This window comes from Lactuca sativa, chromosome 9 (genome assembly GCF_002870075.4).
Source record: "Lactuca sativa cultivar Salinas chromosome 9, Lsat_Salinas_v11, whole genome shotgun sequence".
Classification (NCBI taxonomy): Eukaryota; Viridiplantae; Streptophyta; class Magnoliopsida; order Asterales; family Asteraceae; genus Lactuca; species Lactuca sativa.
The window spans coordinates 224,101,194-224,117,313 of NC_056631.2; the positions used below are offsets into that span (position 1 = coordinate 224,101,194).

General features: G+C 31.7%; 2 protein-coding genes across 3 annotated transcripts; both read right to left on the bottom strand.

The window, feature by feature from the left end:
• On the bottom strand, positions 1-1,805 carry LOC111878892 (F-box protein At1g55000). Its single transcript, XM_023875370.3, has 3 exons — positions 1,326-1,805; positions 644-1,059; positions 1-224 (listed from the first exon to the last, which is right to left on the bottom strand). Exons 1-2 carry the CDS (start codon positions 1,755-1,757, stop codon positions 685-687), a joined length of 807 nt encoding a protein of 268 aa, XP_023731138.1. The 5' UTR covers positions 1,758-1,805; the 3' UTR covers positions 1-224; positions 644-684.
• A 6,705-nt stretch (positions 1,806-8,510) lies between these two features.
• Positions 8,511-12,065, bottom strand: LOC111878897 (uncharacterized). Of its 2 annotated transcripts, XM_042898094.1 has the most exons (12): positions 11,872-12,012; positions 11,718-11,802; positions 11,241-11,328; positions 10,854-11,147; positions 10,599-10,757; positions 10,375-10,515; positions 10,229-10,285; positions 9,977-10,115; positions 9,774-9,878; positions 9,495-9,685; positions 9,111-9,152; positions 8,511-8,890 (listed from the first exon to the last, which is right to left on the bottom strand). In XM_042898094.1, the coding sequence occupies exons 3-12, from the start codon at positions 11,307-11,309 to the stop codon at positions 8,720-8,722; spliced, it is 1,368 nt and encodes a 455-aa protein (XP_042754028.1). In that variant the 5' UTR covers positions 11,310-11,328; positions 11,718-11,802; positions 11,872-12,012; the 3' UTR covers positions 8,511-8,719. The 2 variants fall into 2 exon arrangements, with proteins under 2 accessions (XP_042754028.1, XP_023731145.1); XM_023875377.3 differs by lacking the exon at positions 11,718-11,802 and having other exon boundaries at positions 11,872-12,065.
• Positions 12,066-16,120: the final 4,055 nt, after the last annotated feature.

Consider the following 16,120-nt stretch of genomic DNA (forward strand, 5'->3'; position numbering starts at 1 on the left):
TAGTTTAAATTATGTAGGATTAACATAATACAATATAGCTTTACAATTACTAAGTGAACATAAACCAATACATCTAGTAGCGAATCAGGAAACTTACTACTAGTATATAAAATATAATATCATCACAGAATTTACATTTAAACACACATAAACTGATGCATATAATCAGCTGGCTTTAGTCCCACTCCCAGTGTTTCCACTTGAAAGAAATCACAACCCATTTTCTGCAACAATTTCACAGGTATTATTAATCAGCATTTCCTTCCATCATATTTCTTATCTCCACGTCAGCACCACATAAAACAAATACAAATATTCATAACAATGGAACAAAAGGAATACAAAATGTCACAATAATGAACAAAAACATGGTTACTATTTAATTACATTGTCCCCATCTCTAAATTCCCACATCAATATGCAAGCAAAGCAATGTACTTTTATTTTTTATAGCATCCTACTTTCATTTCCACTTCAAAAATCTACCCACTTAAAGCATAGTCATCTAAATTCAGAGCATTTTACAAATGTCCTAATAAGAAACTAAAATTGAAAGTACAATTCTATAATTGGTTGGATTTTTCAAAAACTGAAAGTATAATGCTGTAAATAGAAATAAAAAAGAAGATATAACTTGAAGTACCTTGCTATTTCTTGCATTTAGCCTTCAATTGTATGACCAAATTAGGCAAAACGAACCTCCCTCTCCCACCTAAGATCTTCAGAAAACTCCATGACCGCACCTCTGGGATCACCATTTGATAAAGACAAGTAGTACTGGGCAGTACCATCATCAACCTGCATGCTTCTCCTCAATGAGTCGATTATCCTTCTTTTTCCTTGCTCAGAGGTCACGTTATTCAACACACCAGTCACCCTTCTCTCAGGTTTACCTTCCAGATACAAAACTGCCACTTCCCTCTTAGCATGAGCATCCAATTCTATATAGCATGTGCCATTGATGAGAAGGCTTGGCGAGCTTACAGGGATCAACAATCTGTCCCTTGAGTGTATCCCGTGGTCGCTCATCATGTTGTTCAAGCGTTTAATGTCCATAACCTACAGAAGAAACAGAGTTAATCATCACATCAACGAAGAACAAATAGATTGAAAATTCCGATTAGCATCATGTAGCAATTCGACTGAGATAAAATCGGATTCCACACTACACATGGAGTGACAGATAAGAAACGGAGTGAATTTCCATTCTCAAATTACAATCAATTCTTCATCCCTGATTATCTATCACACATAGATTGAGGAACCTGATGAACAAATAGATTGAAAGTTTAATAAGACAGACGCAGACAGGGATTGAGGAAAACCTGAACGGAGTACTTGACAGCGAGGCTAGCAACAGTGTCACTGCGAACCAACCGATGTGAAATAGCGAAACGGCTAAGTCTATTATCTCTCCAGAAGCTACCGGAGCTAGGATTCCCGATCACGCCCTTCAGTTTCCACGGCGCCTTGAAAGCCCTAACCTGAATCTCTCGATCAGAAGCTACTGAACTCCACAACCTGCATACACACGCCGACCGTGCTAGATCTACCACCGGAAGCTTTTCGAAGATCGTACGCAGGATATCTTTACAAATTAAAGCCGCAAAATTGGAATTCATCGGAGATATGGTGGTATATGAGTCATCGCCGGTAATTGACGACGCCATGGAAGAGGATGAGGAGTGTCGGGTTGGGGTTTGTTGTTGTTGGAGTGGTTGGAGGATGTCTTCCTCTTCTTCACCACAGCATCCCATTTTTAGAGAGAGAAAGGAAATGTGTCAAGCAGAGAGTTATGGTGGTTTACGTGGATAAAACTTTACCATTTAAGAATCTTCGGTAAAATACCAGATGAGTCCCTTAACTACTGATTATTCCCATTTTGGTCCTTAATAAAACATTATATTCTCAAGACAAAATTGCAAAAATGGTCCCCGTGGTATGTATTTTTTTGGGGTTTTAGTCCAAACCGCGACTTTTTTTTACCGGTGGTCCTTTTGAGGTAGTTTGCTTGTAATTTTGGTCCTTCGCTAAATTGAAAAGACTAAAATACCCTTTTGATATATTTTATATGTTTATTTCTATTTAATTTTAAGTTTTATTAATAAAAAATAGGGTAAATTGCACGAATGGTCCCTATGGTTTAGGGTAATTTGCACGTTTGGTCCCTAATTTATTTTTTTAACTCGGAAGGTCCCTACTGTTTATTTATGTTACGCGTTTGGTCCTGTCTTACCTAAAAAGACTATTTTACCCTCAATTTTTTTAATTTATTTAAATAAACACACCCCCAACCTCACCCTCTCATATTACCTTACATACACCACTATTTTTTTCTATTTAAATAATAGTTCTTTTAGGTAAGGCAAGGACCAAGTGTGTAACAAAAACAAACAGTAAGGACCAAGCGCGTAACAAAAACAAACAATAGGGATCTTCCGAGTTAAAAAAATAAGTTAGGGACCAAGCGCGCAAATTACCCAAAACCATAGGGACCATTCGTGTAATTTACTCTAAAAAATATTGGACCCATCTCTCTCTCTCTCTCTCTCTCTCTCTCTCTCTCTCTCTCTCTCTCTCTCTCTCTAAACACACACAACCCCTAAAATATTGTCGGATTCATGCTTTGCCTTCTCCACTGCTATGTCGTTGATCATTGAAAACAAAATGCTCTTTCTTTACCAGCTTCCCTTTCTTTTTGTATTCGGTCTTCAGAACCTCACCGCCACTAGCATCCTTCCACAACCTCCACCGTCACACCCTCCTGATGTAGGTGGGGAACTCATCAGCCCAGGAACAGCAACAGAGCACCATCCTCCTAAGTATTTCTCCTTTGACGTGGCTCATCCATCTACAAGAACAGGAGATGTTTCTGAAGTAACTTCATTTGTTCTTTTCCAATCTACACGGTGGAACCCGATAACAATTCCATTGATATCGAATCTGTACAGGATTGTAATTGGATGACCAAGAAATCAGATACAAGACCTACATCACATAAAAAGAAAAAACCTTTGTGAAAACCTAGAAGATGAAAACTCAGAATGATCGAGAAATTGGAAACTGATTACAAACTCAACTTTTTAAATGAGATGATTTGGAGAAAATCTACACACACATCATGGAAAACCAACATGTTAAGAACTTAGGAAATCTTATTTCAATTGAAAATTTCCACCGGAGCAGTTGTGCCTTTGTTGCACGTACCGCCGACCACGGTGACGTGTGGCAGTTGTTCTTGGTCGTTTTGGCTCGATTTCGACAAAAAAAACGGGAATGATAACTTGTGGATCACTAATTGAAGTAGATGGGTCAATGAGGGATCTTGTTGGAGGTTGAAAACAGTCGCGAAATGGGGGAAACTTCCAGTGGGTTTTTCACAAGATTCACTCAGCAATTAGGGGTGTCGACGAGTTGTTTTTGACCGATAGTGGGTGCAACTGGAAATGATGCTCTCCAGGGGGGTATTTAGGTTTGTGTATTGTCTAGAAAGAACGAAGAAGTAAGACTGGAACGGAGGACAGCAACCTCCGGTTGCTGCTTTGTTTTTTCACACACATAGAGAGAGAGAGAGTTATGGGCCCCTATTTTTATTTTATATATATAAATACTTATAGGAAAAAAATAAAAATGGAAAATAAATATGGTAAGGGCAATTTAGTCTTTGCAATTTATCGAAAGACCAAAATCACAAGCAAACTACCTCAAAAGGACCACCAATCCAAAAAAATCGTGGTTTGGACTAAAACCCAAAAAAAATGCATACCACAAGGACCATTTTTGCAATTTTGTCTATTCTCAACCCTAAAATTAAATACCCATTTAGACAAAGGTATAGCAAAATATAATAGTTGATGATGCAAGCTCTAGTTAGTCACTAGGGATACCCTTTTTGAATTTAGAAGTTATGGACCAAGGATAATCTTAGCAAAAAGTTTAGGGTTTGCCAAACTTTTTGGTAAGTAGGTCTTAATATTTAAGTTAAATGTTTTCTTCGTCTAATTTTAATTGCGGTTTGAAGAATCTAAAGAAGAAATGTAATTTCTAGAAATTGATGAATGAAGAATCAAACAAGAATGAAACATGAGATAGATGAGGTTAAAGCAAGCACCTTTGACTGAAGATTGCAATTCTAGAAAATGAGTTGAATATTTACAAGATAAATACTTGCTTTTACATTTTGGGCTTTAAAAAGAACTAATCAACTCAATAGAAATTATTTACTCACACAAACTTTAAGAGGGTTGAAGTCAACTAGCGGACTCAGGGCAAATGAAGCTTTATAGTGCACTTCAATGATTAGGAACTATTGTTCATCTGTATTAGACGAAGTCTTAATTGTCTTTTGAGTAAATTACACGAATGGTCCCTATGGTTTAGGGTAATTAGCGCGTTTGGTCCCTAACTTATTTTTTTAACTCGGAAGGTCCCTACTGTTTGTTTTTGTTACACGTTTGGTCCCTGTCTTACCTAAAAAAACTATTTTGCCCTTGAATTTTTAAAATATTTAAATAAACACACCCCAACCCCAACCCCCTCACTTTACCTTACCTATCCTACAATTTTTTCCTATTTAAATAATAGTTTTTTTAGATAAAACAGGGACCAATCGTGTAACAAAAACAAATAGTAGGGACCAAGCGCGTAACAAAAACAAACGTTAGGGACTTTCCGAGTTAAAAAAATAAGTTAAGGACCAAGCACGCAAATTACCTCAAACCATAGGGACCATTCATGTAATTTACTCTTGTCTTTTCTTGTAAAATTGTTTTATTGTGAGTTAGAGAGATAGCTTGAATCTGACTTAAAGAAACGGGCCCTAATTTTCACGTGAGCTAGGATAATATTTATCTAAGTACCAATAAGTTGAGTGGTTAAAGTTATATTAAATGTGTACGTAATAAGACCTAATGCCTATGTAAGTTTGTTTTTTTTTTTTTGCAATAGGGTAAATAGCACAAAAGACATATAGTTTACATTAAAATTCTAATCTGACACTGTGTTTTTTTTATTGTCTGAAATTTGACATTGTGTTTTCCAATTTGTTACAATTCTGACCACTTGACCGGTCAACCCGGTTACATGATGACGTGTCAGTTTTGATGATGTGGCATACTGACATGACATGTTGACGTGTTAAAATTGAATTTTTTTCCCAAAAAAAAAAAAACTAAGTTTTCAATTTTTTTTCGATTTTGACACTAAGTTTAATTTTTTCTTTCAATTTTGATACTATGTTTTTTTTGTTCCAAATCGAACAACATTTTTTTCAATTTTGTTCAATGTTGACAATTTTTCATTAGAAATTGTATAAATATTTTTTTAATATATTTTAAACCGTATAAATATATATTTTTTTCATTTAAAAACCATATTTTTATTTAAATACAAAGTGTTTTTGTTGTTTACATTCAAAGCATAATGTATAAATATGTATTAGTTATATCATGAGAATCAAACTAACCATAAGTTTCTAATAAAGATGTAAAAATTTCACGGGTTGCAAACTTGACATCCGGGTTTTGATCGACTACACGCCTCCAAACCTCCAAACTCATTTTAAAGTTGTGTATTTAATATAAAATACGGTTTTTATATAACTAATACATATTTATACGTAAAATTATGGTTTGAATGTAAAAGAAAAACCTTGTATTTACGCAAAACTGTGGTTTTTAATTGAAAAAAAAAACATATTTATACGGTTTAAATGTATCAAAAAAATATTTATACGGTTTCAAATAGAAAATTGTCAACATTGAAAAAATTGAAAAAAATGATGTTCGATTTGGAACAAAAAAAACGTAGTGTCAAAATTGAAAGGAAAAATTAACTTGGTGTCAAAATCGAAAAAAAAATAAAAACATAGTGTTTTTTATGGAAAAAATTTCAATTTTGACACGTCAGCATGCCTTGTTATCAAAACTGACACGTCATCATGTCATGTCAGTATGTAACCTGGTTGACCGGTCAAGTTGTCAGAATTGTAACAAATTTAAAAACACAGTATCAAATTTGAAAAAAAAAAAAAAAAAAAAAAAAAAAAAAAAAAAACCCACCAAATTAGAATTTTAATGTAAACTGAGTGTCTTTTATACTATTTACCTTTTGCAATATTACCGGATAAACCTCAAATTCTTGGTAAAAATATTGATTTTTGAACAATTTTGAGACTTTAATGATATAAAAAAATATTTATAAAAAAAATTAAAAAAAAAAAAGCCAAAAAATAATGTTTTTTTAACAAACCTAAAACTTTCTTACCATCCTAAATCGTTTTCCCCAAAACAAAAAAAAAAAAAAAAAACGACCTAAAAAGAGTCATTGCCGCTTGTCCCTATATGAATTCATTATTATAAATTTTAAAAACGCTTAAAAAACCAAAAGTAGCATAGTCCTTTTCGTTCATTTTTTTAAATAAATCTTTATTATGTGAAAATAGTGAAGATAGAAACTACAGCAATATGATGTTGTTTATGAATAGTACCAAATTTAGTTTGATCACCGAAGAAAAAACATTTTCATCTTATATATTTACTGATAAATGATATTGTAGTTGTTAAACATAGTGAACTTTCAAATTCGTGAATACAAAACAAAACAAAACAAAAAAAAAGAAAAAAAAAACTAGGTTAGAATCCGTAGAATTTATGGTAAACAAATTAAAACAACATATAATATATAAAAATAGTAAATGTTAACAAAATGTGATTTTTATATAGAGTTTGATTATCATAACTATTTTAATTTGATATGATAATGTTGTATAATTAAATAGAAAATTAAATAAAGTGGAAAAACAAATATAATCAATCATGGAAATAATATTGCTTTATTAAAAATTAAAATATAATATAATTTAAAAAGCAAAGATAATTATGAAAATAATGCTCTTTTATATAAAATAAAAAAGTAATATAATAATATAAAAGATTTGAAATTTTTTAGATATAACATGCATCTCTTTGTCAAGTGATTTCATATCATTTATATGTGAACGTTTAAGTGTGAATGTTTTTAACCCAACTATTGGTGAGTTTTTTCAAAAAAAAAATTGTTACTTACGGATTAACAAATGATCAGCTTATTCAAAAGAATATAATTATTTTTCCTCCTTTTTTACTTTTAATATTTTGTAATATATTAATTATTTATATTTGTGCTAATAATAAACTGATATGTTACTTAACATACTTAAAGTATACATTCATTAAAATAAACGACATATATTTCATATTAATTTTATTTGAAATAGATCTATGTACATAAAAGTGGAATAAGATTATAACTCAAGAAAATGTTCATGTTACATATCTTCATATATTGTGTTGTCGAGTCGTCACATAATTGAATAAAAAAATTGAAAGGATTAAAATTTTGAAAGGAAATCCAAAAAAATTAAGATTTATTACACATTTGGTGGACGAACAACAATGAAATTCAATTCCTCTAATTTGTTATATCCTGTTTGCTTTACCATCCTGTCAAAAAGAATTAGAGTCCAACTTATCTTAAATGACCAACATTTACTTTTATCCTTTTAAGCTATTTTTAAAATTTATATTAAAGGGATGGTTGGGATTGCTTTCAGAATGACTTTTGGCTTCTAACTTTTCTAAAAAGTCAAAAAATAAACAAAAAGTGTTTGGGTATAAGAAAAGTCCTTTTGAAAATGACTTTTGCACAGAAGAAAATAATGGCTTTCAAAAAGTCATAAAAACCTGACTTTTTGTAAAAAGTTAACACAAAAGCCCTTTTCATTCCACAAAAAATTATTTTATTAAGAATCCTTCTACAAAAATACTTTTGATGTTGAAAAAGATCGCCAAACACCCCCTGACATATAAATGCATAGCCTAATTTCATAAATCTATAATAAAAGTAATATGACTTTAAAAATCAAAGCATATGTGACGGAGGTAGATGAAATAATTAGTGTTTAATTTAAAGGGATTGACATAATAAATCAAATTGTATTCAAAATGAGAAACTATGACGGAAATTCAACCGGATTTATTGCCTAAAATCAATTTCTTTATATTATTTGACAAGTAATAAATGATTAAGAATAACTTTCTTAAATTTTTGTAATAACATAACATTTTTTTAATAACTAAATGGTTATTTTAGGGGAAGAAAAAAAAAATCAATTTCCTATTTTAAGAAAATTACCAATTACCATTTATAATAGCTATAATAGAAATTTTCAAATTTTTATAGGAAAAGTTACATGGCAGAAAAATGAATAGAAAAGGCTTTATAAAAACAATGACACGTGGCAAACCGGCATGTTCATCGTAACTATTCTTTTATTAGATTAGAATAGAGAGGGGTTGATATTTTCCCTCCATCAATCTACTCTGATTTTGTTTGTTTCTAAGAGACGATTTCTTTCATCTTCTAGCAAATCTCCTATTAATATCAACACAAATAACAAATACGGAGATACCACACCTATGCATGAGGTGATCAATTTATGGCTGATGAAAAAAAAGACATAAAACTGGATAGAAGTGGAAAACATGACAATTGGATTTATGAAATTCAAAATGTAAATATAACATCAAAAAAAGAAGTATGAATGTTGGATTAGATTAGTCCCTAGCCTAAAACTCCCGGCATACAAGCTAAAACCTTGACTAGTTACATGCCGATGCCAGTTTCAAAAGTTGAGTGATAAATGCAAAGAAAAGTGATCTGTTTATAATTAATTAATTTATTATAGTTCTTCTTTCTGTGATGATGTTTCATCGTTGTTGGTTTTTCCTGAGAAAATCGAACCCAACATTTCGGTTATTTTAGTCGTATATGACTTGCATTCCGGCTCTTGCACCTTCGCGTTGCATAGCTCATCATAATTGTGCTTCAAATGTGGCGCCGCTATTTTCTCCTGTTGGAACAAATTAAAAACATACAAATGTTGCTCTCTATTCTATTTATAGGACAAAACAACTCACAACTAACTGTGTTTCGCATTTATCAAACTCAGACTCATGTCCCACCTAAAAACGATGGGACAGGGAGTCACTTTCAATCTATCGTATGTGCAAAAGACATAAATGCCCTCATTAACCTGATCATCGAAAAGAAACCAAGAGGAAATATATTACCTTGAAAACTTCAAATGGACAGAAATCAGTACCCCCGCATCCCTGTGTATAAAAGATATATGGGTTTTAATGTTTGTTTATATAAACTTTTGCAACAATGTGGTTTTTTAGACGAAATATGCCAACCATGATCAAAGAGCTGTTTTTTTTTTTTTAAATTAATGAGCTTAATGGATTAAATACTTAATCTGTACAGTTATATACAGACTGTTTCTTTTTTACTTAATTTCGACAGAATGACTTAATGGTTTAGCCAAAAAAAGAACCTGGATCAATGTAATAAGACATTATTAACCCTTTTACCTTTTTTTTTTTCTCTCAACTCATCTCACATAAGAATTGTTAAGATGATCCAAATATAGAAAAGATGAAGGAAAGACTTACAGCCATTGGGATTGGTTGTTCATTGTGTAAAACTTGCATGAAATATTTATTTGTGTTATTTCGGGAACAGCTGTATAAAACTAAAACATTATTCCCAGCAAAAGGAGCCACTCTGCTTCCCCTCCATGTTCTTCTCTCTGGGGGTTTCGGGGGGTATTTCAACGGCTCTTCTCTTTGTATTTGTTCAAACTCTGCACATAATAACAAATAATTAATTTAATTATCATATATATATAAAAAAAAAAAATACACAGATAAAAGTAACTAAGAGATACTCACCAGATCCTTCAAGAAAGAGTCCAATCAAACATGAAAAAGGAACCAATGTCTCTGCATGTGCAAACCTTAACGTTGCCTTTTCATAACTCCCTGGTGCATACCCTTCTATAAACAATAAATTAATAACAATATAAACTGTGTATTTATAATTCATAATTCATATAAATAATAAATAATAGAATTTTCTAATTATTAGTAATTACCTTCTTTTGCTTTAATCGCCTGCTCCATGGACAATATTACATCTTGCAGCAATGGCACTCCCATTCGATAATTTAATGCATTTCCATAACCCTTTACTATGAACATTTCCAGATCATCTGTCCACTCTAATAGACTCACCTATATAAATCATTTTTTTTGTTTTTTGAGTATATAGGATTTGACAAAAATAGCATCCTACTATAGTTTCTGCAAAATAATTAATAATTGTGTGAATATGAGTACAGATGTACCTCATCATTAGTGAAAAGACCACAAGCTTGATCAGTTATGTCTAACAAGGATGCTTCCTGGAATTTAGTACAAGAAAAGATTTATTAATTAAATACAAAAAATGATTTCCACAGTTGAAAGTTGAAGCCCATCACATGTTTATTACCTGCTTGCATAAAAACCAAAGTGTGGTGGTATCTTTGATTGTGAAATTAAGCCCATAACGTGCTGCTAATGAATGTGTTATCTCTTCTAAAACAGGTTCTTTAAGCTTATCAACAGCAGGTTCCTGTTGTTTCCTATAAGCCTGCAACAAAAGGGAAGCAATTAGGAACAATCTTTAATTTTATTATGATCATATCATAATACAAAAAAGGTTTAGTTATGTACCTTGTAGTTCTTACAACAATCATGGAATCTCAACATTATATCACTTGCACGACTTTCACTCAAAACTGCAAAAGCTCGATGCTTTCCTACTCCAAGTTCTCCTCTCCCACTAAACATGCCCATTCCAAATGAAACAGCACTAGCTGAAGCTCTGGGAATCTAAATCATATTCAGAACAGATATAAAACTGTTAAAACTTATAAGATATGGTAGAAAGAAAAACCATGTTCAAGCTATAGGTTAAGGAAGGAAAACCTGGGATGCTCTGATCTGATATACATCATGGTGATATTCATCACTAAACAGTTCTTGAAACCGTTCCCTGATTCTGATTCCAAGGTTATACATTTCATCTTCTCCTTGACTTATTAGTTCTCCACCTTTGGTTTTCCCCTTCCATGGAGACCTCCATTCCCACAACCAGGAAGGAAGTTTTTCCAAAGATGCCCCTCTTTCTTTTGCGTCTTTCAAAAGAGATTTCAGTTGAGCTGAAAAATTTTCCAGGTCTTTCATCCTTTTCTTGGTAGGTGCACGTGTCCCGTGCCTTGCCTGCAAAAGGATTCACACAATGTTTGTAAAGTGTAAGCAGATATGCATACAAATTGTTGAAAGATATATGAAGAAACAAGATATTGGAAATACCACAAGATTTAGGTGGATAGGAGAACATTGATCAGGGATGTTTGATGAAACAAACGGATTTTCTTTCATGTCTTTTGAAACCCCATATCTGCAGTCAAAACATAAATCACTTCATAAGTTACAAAGGGATTATTCAAAAACATACACTGTGCACTCACAGTAAACATCATTAACACATACGAAGATAAACTAAGATGTAATGTGATTCTTGTGCATAGAAATCTCAACATATGATACATTTCCCCCCTTGAACAGCTAGTGAACGTGGATACATCTAGTAGCTGGATATAAAATGTCACTCGCGCTAGGATATCTTTAATTCCTACTATGACTAACGAACCATTGAAATCCAATTTTATTTTCTTCGAATCAATTTCCGTCGGTTATTTCCAGTTTAATAAAACCCTAACTGTTCCAATAAGATCATTGCACTGATTGAATCTCAAATATCCTCAAGGAAGTAAGACCAAAACCTACCGACATTAAATTCCTCTTACATAAAAACACCGTATCTGTCGTATTCACTTTTTGTACACTTGTTGATTTGCGAAACGAATCACACCTATGAAGCTGAACAAATGAGAAACCTAGATCATGAGTGATGAAATCAGAGAAAGGGTAAAGAGTTTACCGTGTTACGGTAGCCAGGTGTTGACGAACGTCAAACGGTTGTTCAGCGGAGGAACTAAATTGAATACGATATAAAAACAGTAGTATGAGGCCTATCTTCGCCACCATCGCCATTGTCAGACACAGACGAGATTCGCCGGAAAGAAGAAAGTTGAAGGCTGAGGAGAAAGGAACAAACTGGACTTCTTTTTGGATTCTATCTATGCGTTAAAGGAAACTGACCCACCAAACCGACATGGATGATGATCATAACCGTACAGTTAGATATTGACACGTGGAAATTCATTCTTCCTTCCGATCAACATCTCGTGACATAAATCAGATTATTAGTAAGTTAGACTTGTCGATAGAAAAAAAATTTAACTAATCAATTATTTTTAGTAAATTCTATTATGAAATCACTAAATTTTTTTCAATTAAAACATTTTTACAAATTTTTAAATAAAAAACTTCATGATTAATACATATATCAAGTGTTAGGCTTTTATATGGTTGTTAGTCATAGAAATTAGGGCTACTATGTTGATTCTTTGTTAATCAAACAAGGTTTTGATTATTTTGTCTTATATCAAAATTTGGGATTGTAAGCATGTCAACTGATTAGGGCTATTCACTATTTGGATAAAACCGAATTGTGTCCAATTGGACAATTTGGATTGGACTATTTGGTTCGGATATTTTGATTTTTGGATTGGTTTTCAACAAAACCGAATTATTATTTTGGATTTCGGATTGGTTTTGGTTTATAAAGTAATAACCGAATAGTTCAAAAAAACCGAATAACAATTTGTTATGTATTTATTTTCAAAATATCTATTATTATTGATTAATTTTATATTTTTTTTTAAATAAGTTTAAAAGTTTTTACCTAATAAAAGACATTAGTATGTACTTTCTTTCAAAAGTTTTTTATCTATTAAATAATAAACTATAATATGTTTTCTTAGTGGATGTGTATAAATTAAATCACAAGTAAATAATTTGTTTTTACTTCTTCTGTAAAATTAGATCATATTATAATTCTACGTCATTTTAAAATGTTATGGTTTTTGAAAACTGAATTATAAAAACCGATCTAACCGAATTGTAATCGAATCGGATTTGAATTTAGTTTGGACTATTTGGATCCATTTTTCGAAAACCGAAATCAATTTGGATTTATTTAATTAGATCGGATCGAACCGATCCATCCAAACGAACACCCCTACAACTGATTAGGGTTTAATATGTGTCGTATTGCCTTATGTCAAATTTGTTTTGTTTAAGTCATCAATATAATTTCCTCTTTCTCAAAAAGTTATCAATATAATTTAGTGTATTTTAGTGTTTTTTTCCCTTGATTTAGAACAAATGGGATTATACATTTTGGGAGTGTGAATGAGAGTGAGAAATGTGTATATGTGATGTTGTTTGTTTTTTTGTTTTGTCTTGAGTTGTTTTCTATTAGTTTATATTGGAGATGTTTTGAGGATGTAATGATGTAGTTGGTACCTTAGATAATATTTTTTATAGTTAATATTAGGTTAAATTTTATGGACACCATGGATGAAAAAGAAAAAAATATTATAAATAAATCAAGGTTATAATTGAACAATGATAAGAAAAAAATTATTAATTTATAAAGATAGATGTTTTCAAATATTCTGAAAAAATATATATTTTATTAAAGACGTGGGCTTGAAATTTCGTTCCTTGTCAAAATAATAAATTTATTAATTTGTACTTGCATGATATAGGTTTGAAATATTACAAAGATGATAACATTTTTCATGACACAAGTTTTATGACACACATTAGTTTCACATGAAATCATTACACTTTTTAGCAAACTAATAAGTTATATATTCTGATTATAGATGTTTAAGCCACAACAACATATGCATGCCAAGATGAAACTAATTTATGATATATTATCTTGACAAAATATTGATTATAACTAGATATAAGTTTTTGCATGCATATTTCATAATCGATAAATATTTTTCATGTGTATTCTCTCCCCCAAAATAATGAAAACATTAAAAATGGGTCGTAAACACTCACCCTTAAAGCGTGAGTTTGATTAGTTCAAATTCAGTTTATTTTGAGAAACTGGACATGAGAAAGTCAAAGGCTCTTCAATTTCAACAATTTTAACCTTACTAGGATTAGGGGACATGTTATATGTATGTAAATTTGTTTTACTATGCTCATAATATATGTCTATTAGCTTATGGTTACCAACATACGTACCTAAATGGTGAATATCCTGATCAGAACCCAAAGTCCAAATTGTCAAATGGTCTCAGAAAATGATAGTAGAGCAGCTTAACGTTTGAATCAATATGCTCAATCTCCTCCATCATCTCGTGAATTTCGTGAATGGAAAAGGTGTCAATGTCTAGCAAATCAATGTACATTTGCTTGCCTTTGATGTACCTTCTTCCAAAGAACTGTGTAAACTCTCCACCGTGGTGTAATCTGATAGAGAATATCGTAGGATGTCCAACTATAGATTGAGAGGAAAGATCAATTACATTCCTAACATATTGATGGAAATTATGAACACTTTATGAGAAACGTCAATCTCGTCCATGGTAGCACATATCCTCCAAGGCGTCATCGTCGTCTTCAACTGTAGTGTTTCACGTTTAGGGTTTTCTCGATCAATGGTTTTCAATCGGGGTGTGTGAAGGTTTTGTGTCCGATAAAGAGATATAGCGTGAATGTTATAACGATTCATCTTATTTCTTAGCGGTAGAACGTTGCAAAGGTAAAAGGTCAAATATACCTCCGGCATGCAAGACACATGAGGAGTCTAATAGAAAAAGTTGATGAAATCTTATAACATGGACTAGTCGCCTTACATAATTAAAACATGAGGATAGTCTGAGTTAAAAAAATAATTTAGGGACCAAGCTTGCAATTTATACTAAACCATAGCGACCATTCGTGTAATTCTCTCTTTTATTTATTTTTATTTTTTTGAAAAATTGTCAAACGGTCATATGACTGTTTCTTTTATATTTCCTTCTTCCTTGTATTGAAGCGTAGTAGCACTGACGAAGCTTTTACTCATGATGCATGGGGGCGGTGTAGCTCCTTCACTTACGCATGACTATGTAAAGTCGCTTCAATATAGCCTTAGGGTTTTAGCCAAAATAACAAATGTGTCATAACATCCGATTACACTTTCGTTAGGCTCCTTAATTGTCGCAAGTAATTTTCTTACTATTATTGTTATAACATGTGAGTAATTTTTAAAAAATATATTAAATTTTTATCTAGAGTAAATTACACTTTCGTTAGCCTTAGGGTTGTAGGTGTGAGTGAGGATTGGGGTGTGTGTGAGTGGATGTGGCTGTGTGTTTGTGTGTGTGTGTGTGTTTGTGGTTATGTGTGTGTTGGGGGTAGGTGTGTGTTTGTGTGTGTGTATGTGAGGATGGGCTTGGGAGTGGGTAGATATGGGTAGGTAGGGGTATGGTGGGTTGGGGTGTTAAGGTGGGGATAGATAGAGGTGGGAGTAAGTGTGTATATATATTTTACAAAAAAATTGAAATTAGAAAAATATGGAAAACAATTATTATCGGTTTTCCAAAAATTTCCAACTTCTTTGTAATTTTAGAAAAAAATTTCCATGAAAATTTTTAAAAAATAGACGAACTAAACGCGTTTTCAAAATTCTCATTTTTCTTAAAAAAATTTTCCGAAAAAAGGCTCATTTTTCGTCAACTAAACGCACCCATAGTAATTTTGTAGGATGATTAGTTTTCAACATTACTTTTAAAAATGTGTCATGGTCATTACACCTTGACCTTATATATATGCCAAATTCCGTAAAAGTTCCTACACGTTGATTTTTTTCTTTAACCATCAAAAGAAAACTTATGGTTTAACCACTAATTTTGTTTTTTTATAAAAAGAATCCACTAAAAGAGTTTTCTGGTAAGAATTGTAGAGAACAATGGGAGTAATATTTTCATGGTAAAAGTTCTTTTTTTTTTTAAAGGAAATTTTAAATGCTAAATGATAAAAGAAAATCTTCATGTGACTAAAACAATCAAACCGAATTACAGTGATTTTTATAAAATTTAAAATTCGATATTGTTGTTCGCTAAATAAAAATTTTGAAAATTCGTTCTCAAATCATAAAAATATTTTTCAGTGGTTAAACCAAAAAACTTCCAGAAGTTTTATATAATTTTCCGTAAAAACATACACACGAAGTTTGTCTAGTTTTATATATATATATATATATATATATATATATA